The following is an 18,451-nucleotide window of genomic DNA, read 5'->3' as shown; positions in this document are numbered from 1 at the left end:
CGAGCACCTGCTCCGGTCCTGGCCACCCTCGGAGGCGTGCCCGCTCGTCCCGCCACGCTGGGGGCCACCCGCCCCCCCCCCCGGCCGCCGCCCCCGGTCCCTTCCGTCCCCGCCGTCCCTCCCGGGAGCCCGACACCCGCGCCGCCTGCTGGCTGCCGGGAGGGCAGAGGGGTTCCGCGCCGCCTTCTCTGGGACGTGGAGTTTTGGAAAATGTTCCCCGAGCTTCCTGAGACTAAATTTATCTCCCCGGCCGTGAGGGGCGCAGAGATCCCGGGGACGATTAGCTCCGAGGCGCAGCCGGCACCCGCTCGGGGCCCGGAGGAGGCGCCGAGTTATAAATAGTGCGCCCGCAGGTGTGGGGGGAGTCGGCGGGAGGGGCAACCCTGGCAGCCACGGCCCCTTCAGGTGGGTTGGGCGGTCGCGGTGGGGGCGCCGGCGGGCGGGGGGGCGCGCTGCGGTCTGAGCGCCCCCAGCGGTTTCCTGGGCGGCGGGTTTTTCGAGGGAAGCGGGGGCAGCCGAGGCAAGGGGGGAGCGGGGAAGAGGTGGGCGCCCAGGGCAGGCAGGCTGACGCTCCGCTTCCAGCTCAGCAGCACCCCCCAACCCTCCAAGCCAGGACCCCAGACCCACTCATTCAGGACCCCGCCCAGACAGAGCCTCGCCTTTCTTCCGCCAGCAGCCCTCTCCCTCCAGGCTCTGCAAGCGGCTAACTTGTGCAGCTGCCCCGGAGCGCACGTGGCCCGGCCAGTCCCTGCACCTGGCTGTCGCGCAGAGTCGCTTCCCCAGCCCCAGCACACCCACCCGCCTAGGACGGACTAACTCCCAGCCCGGGCTTTCATCCCCCGCCCTGGTCAGGCCCATATAGGCCCATATCACTCCCCCGATATCGACCCACCTCCCGCCACTCTTCCCCTCACCAAAGTGCGGTCCAGCTGGTGGCCCAAGACTTATGTCTGAACCTGCGGGTCTGGGTTGCCACGCTATCCCCAGGAGGCCCCCGCAGGCTCCACACCTGCCCTCCAGACCCCAGGGCCAGTGCGGGCCTGGTGGCTGGGCAGGGTTGGCAGCGGGCCCCTGGGGTCTGGCCCGGGCTTGGTGGGAGGGGGCACAGGCCCCAGGCAGTGTTTCCCAGCCTGCAGGCTGTGGTTTGGCGCGGTGAGGGCCAGGAGCTGCGGGGGACGCAGGAACTTCAGGTCAGGTCCCCGCTCCGCTTCTGAGCCAGGAAGGGAGCCTTATGGACCAGAAGAGAAACCTGGGTAGTGGGGGAGGAGGGCTGTCCCTGAGAAACAAACTGGAGGTTCCAGAACTGTCCAGAGAGTGGAGAATGGCACTCCTGTTGCCTGCAGGTCCAGACTGGGTCCAGCAAGAGTCCGGAGGCGACCCTGAGAGGGGAGCCGCGGCGGGCCCGAGGCACCGGGCGCCTTTCGTTTCTCTGAACCTGGGGGCCGGTGCCAAGGCGCCCGCCCTCGGACGGCCTGTGGAGGCCCAGGCTCTGCCCTCCAGGAGCCGCCTTCCCGCCCTCCCTCCCGGGGCCATCACGTCCCCCCACTACGAAGCAGCCCCCTTTCCGGTTCACGTGCGCGTCGGGCCCTGCTGGCAAGCCCCTGGCACGACTCTTGCCCCGCGCGACCCCGACGGCTGGAGAAGGGAGGGGAAAGCCCCGGCCTGCCGCCCCCCCACCCCCCCGTCGCGCTCCTGGCCCTCTCCGACCAGACTCTGCCCGGCGGGGCCGAGAAGAAAACCCGGAGCCCTGACCCGCCGCGGGGCCCAAGGGGGACAGGGACGACAGGAAAACCCGGAGCGGATTCGGCGAGCGGGAGCGCCCCAGGCTTGCTGGTGCCCCCTCCCTCCTACAGCCCCTCTAATTCTCCAGTGAGATAATGTCTGAGGTGGGGGGCTGTTTGGCTTGGCCTTGGCCCTCAGGGGCGCCTCACACTTTCCGCCCCTGGCTGGGGCGCAGGGCAGCGGCTCCGAGGCTGAGTCACGGCCGGAGAGGGAGGGAGGGAGGGACCGGGACTCCGCCCCTCCCCCTGCGCGGGGATCCCGGGTCAGCCCGGGTGAGGGCCAGGGCCCCCCTGGCGCCGCCCACTGTGGTCCAACAGGTTGAGCTGGTGTCCCGCGGAGCCACCTGCTGGAAAGGGAAGGAGGCCCCCTGCGGAGGGGGCTGGGGAGGAGAAAGCGAGCCGGACCCGGTTCGGCCCGGCCGGCCTCGGGGAGCGGAACCTGGCCCGCGGTAGCCGGATTTGATTCCGTTTTACACCAGTGGGAGGGGCTCCCCGGGGTGCGCCGCGCGGCAGGCCCCGCTGGAGATGTCCCTCGCAGGGAACCTTCCTCCCTGGCGGGGGCACTGAAGCACGTATCCTGCGCCCCCGGCCCGCACACGCATCTGGAAACACCCGGGCCCCCCGGACCCCCTGGGTCTCCGGCCGGATCCCTGGCCCGAGGTTCCCACCCTCGCGGAGACTCAGTTTCTCCACTTAGGGCCCAGGCGGGATGGAGGCGGGGTGCGGGAGCGAGAGCGCGCCTCCCCTCCCCCTCGCGGCCCCGGCCCCTCCCCTCCGACAGTGCCAAGGCCGCAGCGGGCACCGGCTGGAGCGCAGAGGCTGCCTGCCCAGGGCGCCGTTCCCTCCCCGCGGGGCGCCGTCACGCGTGGGGAGGGACGCAGGGTGCCCGCAGCCTCCACTCCCCCGCTCCCTCAGCGTCGGGGTGGGGCGTAGGAGCTGGAGCTGACGGCCTGGTGGCTCCCCTCCCCCTACCTCCCGGGGCACTGACCTGATTATAGCCCCTCACGGGACCCCCCCCTTCAATCCTTTAAGTCCCCGCCTCACCCCCACTTGGCCTATCCTTAACCTCTCATACCCTTCCCTCCCGAGGAGGTGACCGTACAAAGGCCCCGCATGGAGACCGAGAGCCCTTGATGGGGGCGCGGGCTCCCGGGCCACTGCGGACACTGCCCCCTCCCCCTTTCCCTCCTCCAGGTTTCAGGCCAGCCCCTCGGCTCCGCCCCCTCCCTGGCGGAACGCGAGGCAGGACCTGCTTGAGATGGGCGGGTGCGCAGGCCAATGGGCGGGCAGGGCGGTGGAGTGCAGGGGGCGGGGCGGAGCTGCCGCGGAGGGCTGGATGGGGGTTGAGGGCGGAGCCCGAGTTAAGGTGGACTGGGAGAGATAGGGGCTGGAGGAGAAAGAGGGAGAGGGAGGGGGAGAGGGACCGCGGCAGGTGGAGGGAGAAAGAGACCGAAGGAAAGAAGGAGGGAAAAAGAGGAGGGTGGGAAAGGCTCGGAGAGCAGAGTAAAAGCTCGCAGGAAGGGAGCTAAAAGGGAGGGAGGGAGCCATCTGCGCCCTGCAGGGACTGGGTGGACCGAGGGGTTGAAGTTTATATCCTTATTGGGCGGAGGGAGGGGGACCTGGGGGGGCGGGTGAAAAACCAGGAAGTGACAGAGGGTGTTGCTAAGGATTGGGGGGGGAGTTTGGGGGGTGGCAGGGGGCGGGGGGAGGGAGGGGAGGGATGGGGGGAAAGCCAGCGGGAGGACAGGTGAGACAGCAGGACAGGTGAGGCGGGCCCTGAGGGGGGGCGGTGGGAGCCAGGTGAATGTACGGTTCTCGGCGGCCGAGGGGGGGGCGGGCGGCAGGAGGAGGCCGAGGGCTGCGGAGGAGGAGCCCCCCAGCAGAGAGCGGCGAGCGACTGACCGCGGCCTTCTGACCAGGACCGGAGCAGGGCCCCAAGCCCCCGGGCCCGGCGGGGGACGCGCTTCTCTCCACACCCTGTGCTTCTGCAGTTCCGGCCCGCGGACCCAAAGGCGGAGAGGTGAGTGTACCCTACTTTTGTCTCCGGCTCGGGGTCCCCCAGACGCGAGACTACTGCAGTGTCCTTCGTCCGTCCTGTGAGTGGGACCCCCCCACGCGCACACACACGCACGCTGACCAGACTCCCACCACTCCCCTTCCCCGTGCCTTCCCGGCACCCCGGGTCTCTGGAACGGATTTTAACCGCGAGGAAAGGTGGGCGGAGGGTCCCCAGAAACTTTCTCTGCACTTCTGGGATCAGACAGCCCGGCGGCCCCGGGATGGAGAGGGGGTGAGGCGGCGCCGAGCGCTGCCCGGGTCTCCGCCGTGACTTGCGGGGAGACCCCCGACCCGCCCGCGCTGAGGGAATGGAAACGCTGACGGACTCTAACTAGGACAAGCGCGCCCCCCCGCGCCCCCTGGCGCGGTGGGCTGGACCCGGGCCAGTGGCACTGGGGGCGGGGGGAGCGCAGGAGGAGCCGCGGCTGGGGGGAAAGTTACCGGCTGGACTATTCGGTTTCCTGCGCCTCCGGAGCCGCGCTCCCTCTCCAGTAGTGGGGCTCGGCGGCGACCTCCGAGCGACACAGATCGACCCCTCCGCCCCAGTCCCTTCCTTCGGGCGCCGGTCCGGTCGCCACCCTCCCCGGGCCGGCTCGTGCCCCCAGAACCCGAGAGCGGGGGCGGATGACCGGGAGGAGTTCTACCCCCACGCGACTCCCCCGCAGGCGCCCGCGCACCTGCCCCTCCACAGAGTGGGGGTCGCTACTGTGTAGTCGTGGAAGCCACTGGGAGCGCCGCTGGCAGAGGGCTGCCATTCAAAAGGGTGGGGGGCGCCGCTTTCCACTCCCAGCTTTCGCTCTCTCCTCCCACCCCACCCCGAGTAAGAGAGCGACGTGTCCCGGCCACAGCGGTGGGGGGGGGGTGGGAGTGGGGGGGCGGCGTGGGCAGCGGGTTGTGCCCGGACACGTGCCTGCCCAGGCGCCCCGGCCCTGCTAGTGTTTGGAGAGAGGGCGGGTCCCCTGCCCCCCGCCCCGCACAACCCCCACGTATCAAAGGGCGGCTGAGACGTGGTGAGACCTCGGGGCGCCCTGGGGGGGGGCGGGGAGCCTGGGTCCGGAGCAGGGGAGGGGCAGAGGCGCGGGTGCTAGCTGACCCACAGGAAACGAGCGCCGCTGACCTAGTTTGGGACACCGGAAGTGGGTGCTGAGGAGAGGGGGAGACCAGCAGGCTGTCCCGGCTTCCGGGCCAGGTGGAGGGCGTTCTTGAACTGACCCCCGCCTGAACGCCCTGCAGACCCCCAGCTGCAGCTGGGAACGGGAGTGAGTCAGCGCAGCGCTTCCCCTGCCCCCAGCGTATTCCTGAGAAGGGAGGCAGCTCCTGGGGGCTGGGGGAGCCAGACTGAGCGGTGAGGGGTTAAACCAGGATGGGGACTCTGCTCCCCGGGGTATACGTGTGTGCGGGGGAGGCCTGGAGGACTGTGGGGTTGCCTCCGGGTCCCCCCCACCCCAGACACACACCAACTGGTTTGGTCACCCCTGTACCTGCCTGGCACTGCTGGCCGAGCTGGCATGGAGTGGGCACCAGGCTGGGGGGGAGAGCGGCCGCAAGGAGCGTTGTGCAGGGCTGGAGGGGGACGTATTTGCGATTGAGTTTGGGTGGCAGTTACTGTTCCTCGTCGTCGGTGGTGACTGGGGAGAAGGGCAGGGGGCTCCCCCTGGAGCAGCTGATGAAACATGAAGAAATCTCTGTCACTGTCTCCTGCCCCGGCCCCCGGGGCCTCGGCTCCCCCAGCGAGCCTCCGCGCCATGGTTGCCGCGGGCACAGTGCAGTCTGCTGGCACCCCCAGACGCTGTCCCCTCCCTCGGGGACCACACCCCCCAGCCTCAGCACAGGGGTCAGAAAGGGGTCACTGTCACCCGAAAGGGGCTCTGGGGAAGGAGGAAGGCAGTGCCCACCGGGTCCAGGTGTCAGGGCCAGAGGCCTGCTCCCTGAGAGCCCTCTCATCAGCACACAGCTCTGGCTGACACGGACCCGGTGTCTGGGGGACAGGTGTTGACCTGGTCCCCCTTCCCCGCGGCGCCCCCTGGCACCCAGGGTCCCCAGCTCCTCCTTGGCCTAGTGCCCGCCCCGGGAGGGCGCGGCGGGCAGCGGGGGCTGGGCTAACAATGCACCATCGGGCCCTTTGTGTGCTTGCACTTGGCACCCTGGGGAAGGGTGGGGGAGGGGCCCAGCGGGCATGGGGGGCGGAGCGCCTGGGGTGGGGACGGTGAAGGCTGGGGGAGAGAAGCTGAGAATGAAAGCAGGTGGGGAGGAAAGGGAAGTAGGTCAGATAGGGCGCGGGCCCCCCATTCCAGGCCGAGGCTGAGAGGACCAGCCCCTGCTCCTACAGCCTCCCAGGTGGCACCACGCTGCCTGAGGCACTGCCTGGGACCCGTCATTTGGGGTCAGAAGTCACTGCCCAGGGGACTGCTCACATGGAGGAAGCCTGGCCTGGTACTGCCCCCTTCTTGGTGGCTGAGAGACCAGTTCTGGTCCAAAGCCAAGGCCCTATGATGGGTAGTAAATGGGCTCCAGGCAGGGCACTGCCCTCTAATAGGGGCCTCTGGACCTGCTTTGGGGCTTCCTGCCTCTGGCCTGCTTGGTTCCGTGACCTTCTGAGAGTTGAGACTACCCTGCCACCAGGCCTTGGGGCCTATGGCTGTTTTGGCCTAGGGCTGAAGAGGAGAGTCGGGGGAGGAAGGTGGGGACAGGAGACGGATAGGACCCTGGCATGGGGTGTGCCCGCTCTAGCCTCTTCCCCCTCCTTCTGCTGAGTAAACTCGTGAGTAAACTTGACGTTTTGCCCGGACAGTTTGAAGTTGCCTTGCTACCCCCCCACCCCCAGTCCTGCCAACACACAGGCGGCCAAGCGCCAAGGCGGGCCTGGGGGACTGGGGGGAAGGGGTTAGAGCTACTGTAGTCCACTATCAGGGGCTTTGGAGGGGCAAGGAAGCCCCCCCCCCACCCCAGCCAACAACACTCAGGTCTTGGCAAGAATCTTAGCTGAGGCCTGTAAGAATCTGTCTCAGAGCCTTGGGGAACCCGGGGAAAGTGGCCTCGAAACAGAGCCTCTCCCCACTTGTGACCTCCACCCCCACTAAGGAAAGGCACCCAGCTGCCGTCTGGCCCCTTGCATTGCCCCCTCTGATGTTCACAGGCTGCCTGGCCCAGAGGGAAAGCCACCTTCAGCGAATTCCCCGGGGAGACGGAAGAGGGCCGCCCTCTCCACTGCAGCCTGTAGTTGAGGTGGGTGGGAGGCCGGGGCCTCGGTGACGTGGGCCCCTCTGCACTGAGGCCCCCCAGCTGCCATGGAAGGCTGCACCCTCAGGGGCCCGCACGATTCCTTGGACTCACACCTGGGCCTAACACCACACCTAGCTCCTTCCCCCGAGCTCCCCGTCGTCGGGCCTGGCCCTGACTCCCCCAACCTCTTCCTCTGCCTGCGAGCATCCCAGAACCAAGTCAGCCTTCAGAGTTCTGCAGCGAGCAAACAGGTGGGGGTGCCCCAGGCAAAAGAGGGCTTGTGGTGGCCAGATGGACCCAGTGAGCCCCCCACGAACGCACCAGTTTGCTGCCAGTTGGTATCCCTAATTCCTTAGGCCTTCCCAGTCCCTGCCAGGCTTCGGAGTGAGGCGCTACCAGGCCTCTGCGTTCGACCTCCTGTCTCTGGCTTCGGTTTCCTTCCTGTTCCCCCCCACACACACCCATATGCCCCTTTCAACAGACGTCCTCATCTCCTTCCTTCCTCCTTTCCTCCCCTTTGCCTGGGAGAAGGGGTCCTCTTCCCCTCCGCCACAGATCTCCCAGCCTTTTATCTCTTCTAAAAAGGAGATTTCTGGCCAGATCTCCAGCTCTGCCCTCCTCACCTGGTCAGCAAGGCTCTGCGGAGGAGAAGGCAGGACTTCTCTTGGGAACTACAACTCCCAAGGTACATGCAGAGTCACTGTGGTGCATCCTGGGAGTTGTAGTCCTCACGCTCTCAATTTGGTGCCTTCTGGAAGGGTTGCTTGATGGGAGTAAAAGCCAGGCCTGGGGTGAATTGGACATGGATGCCCTCTGCATCCCACCCACCCCGCTTCACCCTGTTCTCGCCGTCCTGTGCCCATGTAACACCACGTACCCACGACTAACCTCCCTCCTCTGCTGGGACATGCTGCCATTCTTACCTTAGCACCCCACCCAAGAGATGCCCCACCCTGGCCTGCTGCCCCTGGCAGGGATAACATTGAGGGGCCCCATGAACCCCTTCCCTGCCCCCTGCCCTCCAGGCTGGCTCCCTGCCTTTATGGGGATCAAAGGGCAGAGAGCAGCCCCACCCCACTCCCTTGCAGGCTGCGGGCACCAGGGCTCTCAGGAGTTGCGGGGACTTTGGTGCCCAAGCAGATGCTGAGGCAGAGGGAACGCTGGGAGGCTGGCACCCACCCTGAGGGACGAGCTTTCAGTAAGTGCTCACAGGGCCGTCCACAGGCTGCTGGGGGCCCTGTGTAGGCCCTGACTTGCACTGAGCCTCTAGGGGCGATGGCTGGAGAACAGGGTCTTAGGCCTTATCTGTCGGACCTGGGGACTGGACCCGCCTGGCTGGCACCAAGGCTCAGGGGTGGCCCTCCCCCACCCCAGGCCCACAGTTGGCATGGGGCGCTGGGAGCAGGGGGCAGGAGGGAGAGGAGGGCAGGACTGCCAGCATCCTGGTGGGTAGGTGCCAACCGGGCCGGGAGCTGGTGAGGGGCAGCAGGCCAGCGGCGTTGAGCCAGCAGCTGTTGGGGGGAAAGGGGAGGGGATGTTTCGGGGGCATTTCAGTGGTCCTCCCAACCCAGGAGGACTTGGATGGGCCTCATGTCTGGGGAACATGAGGGCACCCCTTGTTCCAGGAATAAGGGACCCTAGGAGTTGTTTCGGTGCAACTGTGTGGCCCACCCATCTCTGGGCTCAGAGCCTTCCTGAGCTGCCCCTCGGGCCCAGGCGGGTCCCACCCAACCGGCCAGGGTGGCGGAGGCTTGCGCAAGGGGTGGGGCTAGGCGCTTCCCAGCAGATGCCCCCTCCTGGCTCCTTCCTCTTTCGGTGCCCACAGCTCCCCCCATCTGTCCACCCCCCTCAGGCCAGCTCTGTCCCCCGGAGCCCCCTGGCCACTGGGGGCTGGCACATGGGCTGCCCCCTAGCCTGGTTGGCAGGGGCTGGCGCCCGGGCAAGGAACTGTGGTATGTGAGTGGGTTTGGGGTGAGGCATGGGGAGGGCGGGGTGCTGCCTTGCCCAGCCCCCGAGGGCCCCAGCCCAGGACAGGGTGGGGAGAATTCGGTCAGCTCCCAGGGGTCTCAGGGGCCCACTGGGGACCGGAGTGCTTCCCTGTGGCCCTCCACGGTGCCACATGCCCTGAGGGGCCCGGACCTGGGCACCTGTCAGCCCTGGCACCGTGTGTCCAGGGTTCCCCTCCTCCCTCCTCTGGCCACCGCCGCTGCCTGTCCCCTCCCCTCCTTCCTTCTCGCAGTCCCACCTCCGGCAGCCTCTCCCGTGGCTCCTCCTCACCTCTGTCCTCCTGGACTGTCCCGGCTCCTACTGTGCCTACACTCACCTTTTTCCCCTTTCAGGACTGAGTAAGGCCGGGCGGGGGTGGGTACCGCCGGGGCTTTGGGCACCACAGGCAGAGACTTCAGGCCCTCTCCCACGCTGCCAGCCCTCTGGTAACCCCTCCCCCCAGCTTGGAGGGAGGGGGGACAGCACCCAGAGGGTTAAGGCTCTAGGGGGGAGGGGCTGGGCCAGGTCGTGGGCGGCCCCTTTGAAGGAGGGAGCTGGAGCGGGGAACAGCCACCCCACCTCCCCCCCCCCCAGCAGGGCCCTCCCCCACCCCTCCCAACCTGCTCCCCCCAGGGGCCAAGAGGAGTTGCCGGCAAGGCCCCTCAGCGTTCAGGTGAGTAGGCCCTGCTCCGGCTTGGGAGATCAGGCCCCAGGGGCGGCTTGGAGGCCTAGAATTGGCCAAGGGTCAGAGAGGGACTGGAAACAGGCTAGGAAGAGGGTGTCCAGACTTCCCCGGGAAGGTGGAGGGGGCTGAGGGTATGAGGCGCGCTTCAGCCCCAGGGGCCCCAGGAGGACCGAGGAGCAGAAGGGGCCTACAGGAGCCCAAGGACTGCTGGGCCAGGACAGGAGGCTGGACAGGCTGGCAGGGAGCCGGGCTCCGGGGATCGGGCTGGGGTGTCCTCTGGGGCTGGGGGGCTCAGGTTTCTGCCTGCGGCTTGGCGGGTGTGGGGTTACCAGGCGGCTCGGTTACCCAGCCTGAGACGCTCGGCTGGGGGGAGGGGGTGGGCACCGGGCAGACCCTGGCACCTTATGCCGGCTCCTCGGGCCCTGAGGGGAGAGGGCATTGCCTAGGCAGGTCCCGCTTAGAGCCCTGACGGTGGGGGTCTGTCCAGGTGCGGTCGCCTGGCCAAGGGTGGGTACCCTCTGGGGAAAGCCCAGCAGTTCCAGGGCTGGAAATTCTGACGGGCAGAGAGGCCTAGGTTGTCCCCCCTCACCCCACCCCACATCCGCTCTCCGTACCAGCACCCCCCCACCACCACCATCCTCCCCAACTGGCCCCCAAATTTCGGTCCTGTGCTTCTTCTAGAAGGGTGGCATGGGGTGCCCTGAGTGCGGCCATCCTATGGCAAGACCAAGCCTTGGCAGGCAGGCCTGGCTCCGTGACTCGATTCCCCGGGGCCCTCTCTCTACCTGCCGGCCCGGGCAGAAGAGAGCAGACGCTCGGAGCAGGGCAGGATGGAGGAAGCCCGAGAGGCTGGAGTGGAGACCCGAGGGTAAAGCAAGGAGCGGGCAAGGCGGCTCCTGGGGGCCAAGGGCCACGGATGCCTAGAGCGGAGGCAGGAGGCTGGCCAGGGCTGAAGGAGGGACAAGGATGCGTGGCGGAGCGGGCACTGGCTGGGCCGGTCAGCAAGGGGACTGGAAGGGGAGGCCACGGATGGGGCGGGGGGCCCCAAGCACGGGGCAGGGTCCCCCAAGCGGAAGGAGGATTTGCCCCCTTCCCTTCTCTGCCATCATTGTCCCTCCCAACCCCCAGAGTGGCCGGGGCGGGGGGCATGGGCTAGAGCGGGTGTCAGGGAGAGAAATGTGGAGGCGCACTGAGAGCTCCCTCATTTCAGGGAGCACCAGGAATTGGGGATTTGGAGGGAGGAGAGGCTTAACCCCCACGGCACCGGGAAGCGGCCGACTCCCCTGGCCTCCTTCCCCCTTCGTGGCTTGCGGTCTCCCTTCCCCGCCTGGCCCCCAGGAAGTGTGAGTGCTGGGGGTGGTGAGGTTAGGAGGGGGGAAGCGGCATGTGGGGGATGGGCAGGGCACGCACTTGCTCCGAGGGCCTGGGGTGCGGACCCACGGGCTCTGTAGGCGCCAGGGCATCCCCGGGCCTGGGGCTTCGCCTTCCAGGCCCAGACTGTCCTTCGGGGGACTCCCTCTGCCCCTGATCCCGCCTTCCCGACTGGGCAGTCCAGGTGGCTCCAGCCCCTGGGCTCCAGAGGCCCTGGGAAGAGGAGGAGAGCTGGGGAGCCAGGATTCCTGGGTCCCTGAGGACTTCGGACTGGCTGCCCCACTTCCCCACCCCCCTGGTCCGGCGGCCGAAGCCGCTGCTGCCCGCTGCTTCGTGCAAACTGAGCTCCAAAAAAACAGGAAGAGAACGTGAGGCTGGAGTTGGGGCGGGGGTGGGAAGCAGAAAGGAGAAAGAAGTGGGGGGGGTGGCTAGCCAAAGTGGGGGGTGGGCGCTGGGGAGTGCCCCAGGCCCCCATCACCTGGAAGGGGGCTGTCCCAGGCGGACCTCACCTCCCTTACCCTGAGTAGCTGCACCTGCAGAAGTCTTTTGGGTGGGGGTGTCTGTGTGCCTGGGTCTCAGCCCCATATCTGTTCTCTGCGCTAATCCCAGCTCCGCCCGCTGCCCCCCACACTAAGCCTCACTCCCCTAATCCCCAGGGTGTGGGGAAGGGGGGCCAGCTTCACTCATCTGCCCCTTGGGGGCCCGATCCCTGCCGCATCCCTGTGTCAGGGCTCAGGTGCCCCCGGGACACTGCCAGAGGTCAGCACCTGGAAAGACTTCCGGGCTCCTTTCCCTTCCCGGTCAAGGCCAGTGCTCTCCACCTTTTGTATCTGGGCTGGGGACACACCCCGCAGGTGCCTGAGGACACCGAGGAGTTGGGGGTTTCGGGGCTCCTGCCTTTGTCCCCTTCCTGCCTTTCCCACCCAGAGTCTTCCCCCCACCAGAGATGGGGCAGGCTTGACTCAGGGCCCAGTTTCAAGAGAGCTGCCCACCTGCTTGGCCGGTCTAGCAGGCCTGACAGTGAGGGGAGCCTGGGGGGGTGGCGGGAAAGGGGGAGCGATGGGGCGGGGCCCCCAGTTCTTCCCCCTACCAGGCAAACAAACCAAACAGACCTTGCCTGGTTCCCTGGCACAGCGGCCCCCCCCTCCACACACACCCATGCCCACAAGGCCTTAGCAAGAGGGGGCATGCCAGGCTGGGTGGAGATGGGCCGTCCTCATGGGGCGTCAGGGGGCTGGGCCCTTGGGGATACAGATGTGGGAAGGGTGCCCAACGTGGGGTGGGCATCCTGGCACCGGTGCCCCGCCGCCTAGATGATGGGGCTGTGAGTGCCCCCTCGGCCTGGTTGGCAGCAGCATTGTTCTCGGCAGCATCTAAGTTGGCCTGGGCGCCAGAGCCCTGGTAAGGGCTGGGGGAGTTTCCCCGAAGCTAGAGAACCTTAGAGCACCTCCCCTTCCTACGAGTGTCCTCCGCCTCTCCCTCCTTCGCTGCTACCTCGTGGCCATGGGCACTGGACTTGGGCCTAAGGGGTTAAACACCCACCCTTGCCCAAGCACCCGGTGTGAGTTGCAGGCGCTGAAGCAGCCTAAGCCCGTGACCTGACAGCAGGGTCAGCCAATCAGCACCCTGCCACGCCAAGTTGCCGCGGAGACCGGCCCCGGGGTGGGAGCAAGGAGGCGGGCCTAGCGGCAGGAATGGGTGGGGTGGGGAGGGAAGGAGGGAGGGGGCTGGGGCAAGCCACGTGCCTGCGGGTGCCCAGCTCCAGGCCAATGGCCAGCGAGGACAGCCCCACCCATCCCCCTCGGGAGGGACAGGATCTGCCTGGGCGCAGGAGGGTGCCCACTGCTGCCACTGCCCACCCGGTTTTTGTTTGTTCCCAAGTCCTGGGGCCATTTGCCACTTGCTCTGTTTGTGAAGTGTGGGCAGGGAAGCAAAGGGAGCTGGGGGTGGCTCCCAGGGAGAGAAGGGGGAGCAGAGGGCTTGCTGACGGCGCCTGGTGTCGGACCGGAGCAGGGAGACCCGTGGGTGCTGCTCCCCGAGGGTGCCCTGCAGGAGTCCTGGCGTCACAGGGAAGGTGACAGGCAGAGACAATGCCGTTCTTGTGTTCGGAAGGGGAAATCTGTGGCTCTTGCCCCCCCCACCAGCTCCCCGAAAAATCCTTTTCCGTCCGCGGTGGGGCTGAGCAGCTGTTGGGAGTGGCAAAGAAGACACTGACCAGGGTCAGTGGGACCCGCCCTCGGGACCACATTGGTCAGCCTTTCCTATTACAGAGGAGGAAACCGGCTTCCTGGGGAAAGGAAGTGACTGATCCAAGGTCATGAAGCTCATAGTAACTTGACTCTTTGGGGCGATTTGAGGCAGGGAGACCCAGCTGTCCCCAAGCCAAGCCTTCCCAGGAGAGGCCATTTGTGGAATCTGCCCCGGGCGAGGCCTCGTTCCTACCTCCCAAGGCCAGAATGTTTATTGCCCCCCCCCCACGTGGTCTCATTTACCCGATGTCCCCACAAGCCTCCGGGTCCAGTGGAATTACCCGCAGAGTAGACTAGGAAGGAGGCTCGGAGACCGTGTGTTTAAAGTCAAGGAACTCCTCAGCCACAGGGGCAGGTTTCACTCTCAGGCGGCCGACTTCAGAGCCACTTTCTTTCCAGGCCCCCCCTGTCTCCACTTGCTTCAGACCCACCCTCCCAGTGTCAGGCCCGAAGGGCTGAGCTCTTGGGACCTCGCTCTCACCCGCTCCTTGTCCATTCCCGGAAACACACGCCTGACAGAAGGGACTGGCCCAAGGTCATTCGGCAACCTGGCCACAAACCCAGGACTCAGGCAGCGCTCCTCACTCCCAGGCCAGGCCCACCTGCCGCCCTCCTGTCCCCCCACCAGCCTCCGGGGTGCTGGGGTGCTGCAGCGCCTCCCTTGGAGGGGAGAGCACCTGGGATAGAAGAGAACCCTCTGGGGCGCGTGCTCTCCCCTCTCCCGAGGCCGTGGATGCGGAGGGAGAGGTGCCGTGGCAGCTGTGGTGGGGAGCGGTGAACTGGAACTTGGCCTATTGGCAGTGGGGGAGGGGGCGGGGACGATGCTTATCTGTGCGGGGCAGGAAGCACCAGAGCCAGGCCTCACCCCGGCAAAGGGTGGCTGCTCCTCAGCCCCCTGGGGGAGGGGAGGATTTGGGGGGAGGGATGCTGGGAGCAGTGTTTCCCTTTTGGCCTGGGGGGGGGGGCCGTGAAATCTAAAAGGGGAGTTGAGCTTTTCGTGGGGGCGGAGGGGAGGAGGAGGAGGGTGAAGGTGCCGGGAAGCTGCCTGGTGAGTTTGCAGAGCTTCTGTGGAGCCCTGAACCCTTGTGGGGTCACTTGGGTGGAAGTGCCCAGAGCAGACCTTGGTCCAGTGCGAATCTTAACTCTGTCCTTGGCCTCGCTAGTGCCATCAGAGGCTGTCACCCCACTTCTCAGATGACTGAGCCCCGAGGCCTTCATGAAGCCTGGGCCAGGACCCCAGAGCTCCCTCCAAAGGCATGGGGAGTGGGGCAGGCAAAGCGGCAGGGCGGCCAGAGCAGCTGGGAATAGGACTGGGGGCCCGCCGCCTGGGTCTGAACGCGTTCTACCCCTCAAAAGTTGGACATCACTTGCCCTGTCTGCGCCTTGGGTCCCCTGTCTGTGAGATGACTGCTTCTCAGTCCGGGGAGGCTTCTGGAAGATCCCCTGGGTCTGAAGCACTGGGGAGCCGGGCTGGCAGTCTGCCGGCACAGGAAGTGCGGGCCGAGCGCCTTTCACCTGCCCCTGTCCTCCACCCACAGGACAAGATGGGGAGCCCCGAGGACGACCTCATCGGGATCCCTTTCCCGGACCACAGCAGCGAGCTCCTGAGCTGCCTCAATGAGCAGCGGCAGCTGGGCCACCTGTGTGACCTCACCATCCGGACGCAGGGCCTCGAGTACCGCACCCACCGGGCCGTGCTGGCCGCCTGCAGCCACTACTTCAAGAAGCTCTTCACTGAGGGCGGCGGTGCGGTGGCAGGGGCAGGGGGCGGTGGCGCGGCGGCGGGGGCCGCCGGGGCTGGCGTGTGCGAACTGGACTTCGTGGGGCCCGAGGCCCTGGGTGCCCTGCTGGAGTTCGCCTACACGGCCACGCTGACCACCAGCAGCGCCAACATGCCCGCCGTGCTGCAGGCCGCCCGGCTGCTGGAGATCCCGTGCGTCATCGCCGCCTGCATGGAGATCCTGCAGGGCAGTGGGCTGGAGGCCCCCAGCCCCGACGAGGATGACTGTGAGCGGGCCCGCCAGTACCTGGAGGCCTTCGCCACGGCCACGGCCACGGCCTCCTCGGGAGTTCCCAACGGAGAAGACAGACCACCCCAGGGGCCCCTCCCACCCCCGCCCCAGCCCACGCCACGGCCAGTGGCCCGCCGCAGCCGCAAGCCCCGGAAAGCTTTCTTGCAGACCAAGGGGGCCCGGGCAAACCACTTAGTGCCCGAGGCACCCACGGTACCTGCCCACCCCACGACCTATGAGGAGGAGGAGGTGGCGGGGGGCAGAGTGGGCAGCGGCACAGGCAGCGGGCTGGGGGACAGCTACAGCCCTCCAGCGGGGACTGCTTCCCCCCCCGAGGGGCCCCTGGCTTACGAGCCCTACGAGGGTGATGAGGAGGAAGAGGAGCCGGTGTACCCTTCTGCCTACGGGATGGCACAGGGAGGAGGACCCCCGCTGTCCCCAGAGGAGCTGGGCTCGGACGAGGACGCCATTGACCCCGACCTGATGGCCTACCTGAGTTCGCTGCACCAGGACACTCTGGCCCCAGGCCTGGATGGCCAGGACAAGCTGGTGCGCAAGCGCCGCTCCCAGATGCCCCAGGAGTGCCCGGTCTGTCACAAGATCATCCACGGGGCCGGCAAGCTGCCGCGCCACATGAGGACCCACACGGGGGAGAAGCCCTTTGCCTGTGAGGTCTGCGGCGTCCGCTTCACCCGGTGAGCACTAGGGGGCCGGGGACCTAGCAGGGGGGTCCCCGCCCAGAACGACTGGGGGTGTGGAGGTCCCCAGAGCCACTGGAGACACCCAGATTGGGAGGTCGGGAGAAAGGTGAGGGAGGTGGGTTTGGCTCAGGACAGCTTTGGGCTTGGAAGCCCCGGAGGGGGTGGTGGTGGTGGCGCTGCCCACCAGCGGTGGAGTGGAGGGGTTGGGGAGGGGGTGGTCCTGGGCCTGACCGGCGCCCCTCCCCCTGCCCGCCAGGAACGACAAGCTGAAGATCCACATGCGGAAGCACACGGGAGAGCGCCCCTACTCTTGCCCGCACTGCCCAGCCCGCTTCCTGCACAGCTACGACCTCAAGAACCACATGCACCTGCACACGGGGGACCGGCCCTACGAGTGCCACCTGTGCCACAAGGCTTTCGCCAAGGAGGACCACCTGCAGCGCCACCTCAAGGGCCAGAACTGCCTGGAGGTGCGCACCCGGCGGCGCCGCAAGGACGACGCGCCCCCGCACTACCCGCCCCCCTCCGCTGCCGCCCCGGCCACCGCGGGCCTCGACCTCTCCAATGGCCACTTGGACACCTTCCACCTCTCTCTGGCTCGGTTCTGGGAGCAGTCAGCCCCGCCTGGGCCCCCGGTCTCCACCCTGGGCCCCCCTGATGATGAGGAGGAGGAGGGGGCACCCAGGACGCCTAAGGCTGAAGGTACCATGGAGTCCTCTTAAAGAGGGCCGGTGGCCGTCCCCAGCAGCGCGAGGCCGGGGCGCCCATGCCAAGCAGCGGGGGCACGCGGGCTAGACAGGGCCGGGGGCCGGGCGCTGGGCTCCCTGGCTTCAGCAGTCCGTCCCTGTCGCCCAGGAGCCCTCATTCCAGTTCCAAGCTGAGAAGGCTTTGGGGTCGGGGGCTCCCCAGATTGGGGTGAACTCCTAAGGAGTGATCCCCATAGTACGTCTCCATTTCCAGCTGTTTGTTGTGAACGGTGGGACCCTGTCCCCAGCCGCTCCTGGGGAGTAGAAGCAATAATGTATTTCTGATTTGTGGGGTTCCTCTTCGGCTATGCGGGTTTCTAGGGGGTGGGGGGCTTGGGACCAAAGCCTTGCCCCGCCCCCATGCCCCCAGGGGTTTGGCGGAGTCCGGGGGTGAAGGACCGCCCCTCCCTCCCCTTCTGAGACCCCCTCCTTCCTGCTTTCTGTTCCCTTTCCCCGGCAGAGAATTATGCAAAGGGGGCGGCGAGGAGGGGTGGGTGGGGGGAAGCGAGGTAGAGGCTGGAAAGCCTCGGGGATTGGGCCCGCAGGAAGGAGCCATCCTCCCGCGCCGCCCCCGCCCCCCCGCCGCCGCATCCTCCCCACCCCCCCACCCCCCGCACCTCACCTACCCCCCCACCCCCGCCAGGCTCCGGGCGCTGAGTCACGGGGTCCTGAAGGAGCAGGGGGCGGGGTGGCCTGAGCGGCTCGCCCGCCCCTGGGGGCAGCGGGAGGGGCCGCTCCGCTCGGCTCTCCGCCCCGGCCCTGCCCTCCCCTCCCGCGTCCCCGGGCAGGGAATGTCTTGTTCCCGCCGCTCCCTCCCCGGGGCCAGAGGGCAGGGCGGGCCGGGTGGCTCCTACCCTCCTCTCCTGCTCCCGCCCAGGTGCGAGCCGGAGCCGCCGCGGGGCCGCCCCTGACTCACGCCGCCCCCAGGCTGGCGCGGCGCGGGCTGCGGGACGGGGTGAGGGGCTGCGGGCTGCGGAGCGCGCGGGCGGGCGCCCCCTGGCGGCCGTTCCCGAGAGCCGCGGGCGCCCGGGCGGAGGTGGGGGCGCCGGCTGGGGTCCCGCTGGGTCGCGGAGAGTGACCCCCACTGTTCCCTTAGGACGGAGTCCGCCCGGGTCTGTACATAGCCTCTTCTGTCGGTCTCGATGAAATCTAGTTTCAGATTTTTAACTACCCGATTCTGCTGGGGGGGGGGGGTGTCCGCCTCCCTCCCTCGCTGGGTGCTGCCCCCCCACTTTGCGGCCTGGGCTCTGCCTTGCACTATTTCCCCTCCCTGGCCTGGCGGCCCCTCCCCCTCCCTAAAAGGGGCAGGTTAAGGGGCCCGGTGCTCTCCCTTCCTCCCTGCACCCTCATGCCCATTTGCACAGCTGCCCAGGTACCCCCAGGAGTGAGGGGGTGTCACAGGGAGGGGGTAGCGGGACCAGTCCCTGTATCTATTTAAAAAGTGATGATGTAATATATTGGGGTTGGGGGAGGTCGGGTTGCCCTGGGCCTCATCTTAGCATTTCAGGTGATGGGGGAGACCTGGGGCCCAGCCCCAGAGAGTGAGGACAATGTGACCTCCCCCCTCCCCCCTTGCGGCTTCTCCACTCAGTGCCTTAGGGGGGAGGCAATTTCCCCCCCTCCTCTTCCCCTCCTCTTCC

At 67.6% G+C, this 18,451-nt stretch overlaps 1 protein-coding gene across 4 annotated transcripts; it reads left to right on the top strand.

Moving 5' to 3' along the window:
• Positions 1–2,007: 2,007 nt before the first annotated feature.
• On the top strand, positions 2,008–18,446 carry ZBTB7B (zinc finger and BTB domain containing 7B). Of its 4 annotated transcripts, none has more exons than XM_032319324.1 (4): positions 2,008–3,545; positions 3,701–3,801; positions 14,891–16,059; positions 16,322–18,446. In XM_032319324.1, the coding sequence occupies exons 3-4, from the start codon at positions 14,897–14,899 to the stop codon at positions 16,785–16,787; spliced, it is 1,629 nt and encodes a 542-aa protein (XP_032175215.1). In that variant the 5' UTR covers positions 2,008–3,545; positions 3,701–3,801; positions 14,891–14,896; the 3' UTR covers positions 16,788–18,446. The 4 variants fall into 4 exon arrangements, with proteins under 4 accessions (XP_032175215.1, XP_032175218.1, XP_032175216.1 ...); XM_032319327.1 differs by having other exon boundaries at positions 3,468–3,528; XM_032319325.1 differs by lacking the exons at positions 2,008–3,545; positions 3,701–3,801 and adding an exon at positions 8,173–8,259.
• Positions 18,447–18,451: the final 5 nt, after the last annotated feature.

The sequence above is a fragment of the Mustela erminea genome, chromosome 17 (assembly GCF_009829155.1).
Source record: "Mustela erminea isolate mMusErm1 chromosome 17, mMusErm1.Pri, whole genome shotgun sequence".
Taxonomy (NCBI): domain Eukaryota; kingdom Metazoa; phylum Chordata; class Mammalia; order Carnivora; family Mustelidae; genus Mustela; species Mustela erminea.
Note: the sequence above shows the minus strand (reverse complement) of the source record. Positions and strands in the feature narration are given on the sequence as shown.

Coding starts and splice junctions, on each gene's coding strand:
- ZBTB7B (XM_032319324.1), top strand. CDS start 14,897: ATGGGGAGCCCCGAGGACGACCTCATCGGGATCCCTTTCCCGGACCAC. Junction 16,060..16,321: donor TGCGGCGTCCGCTTCACCCG/GTGAGCACTAGG, acceptor CCTGCCCGCCAG/GAACGACAAGCTGAAGATCC.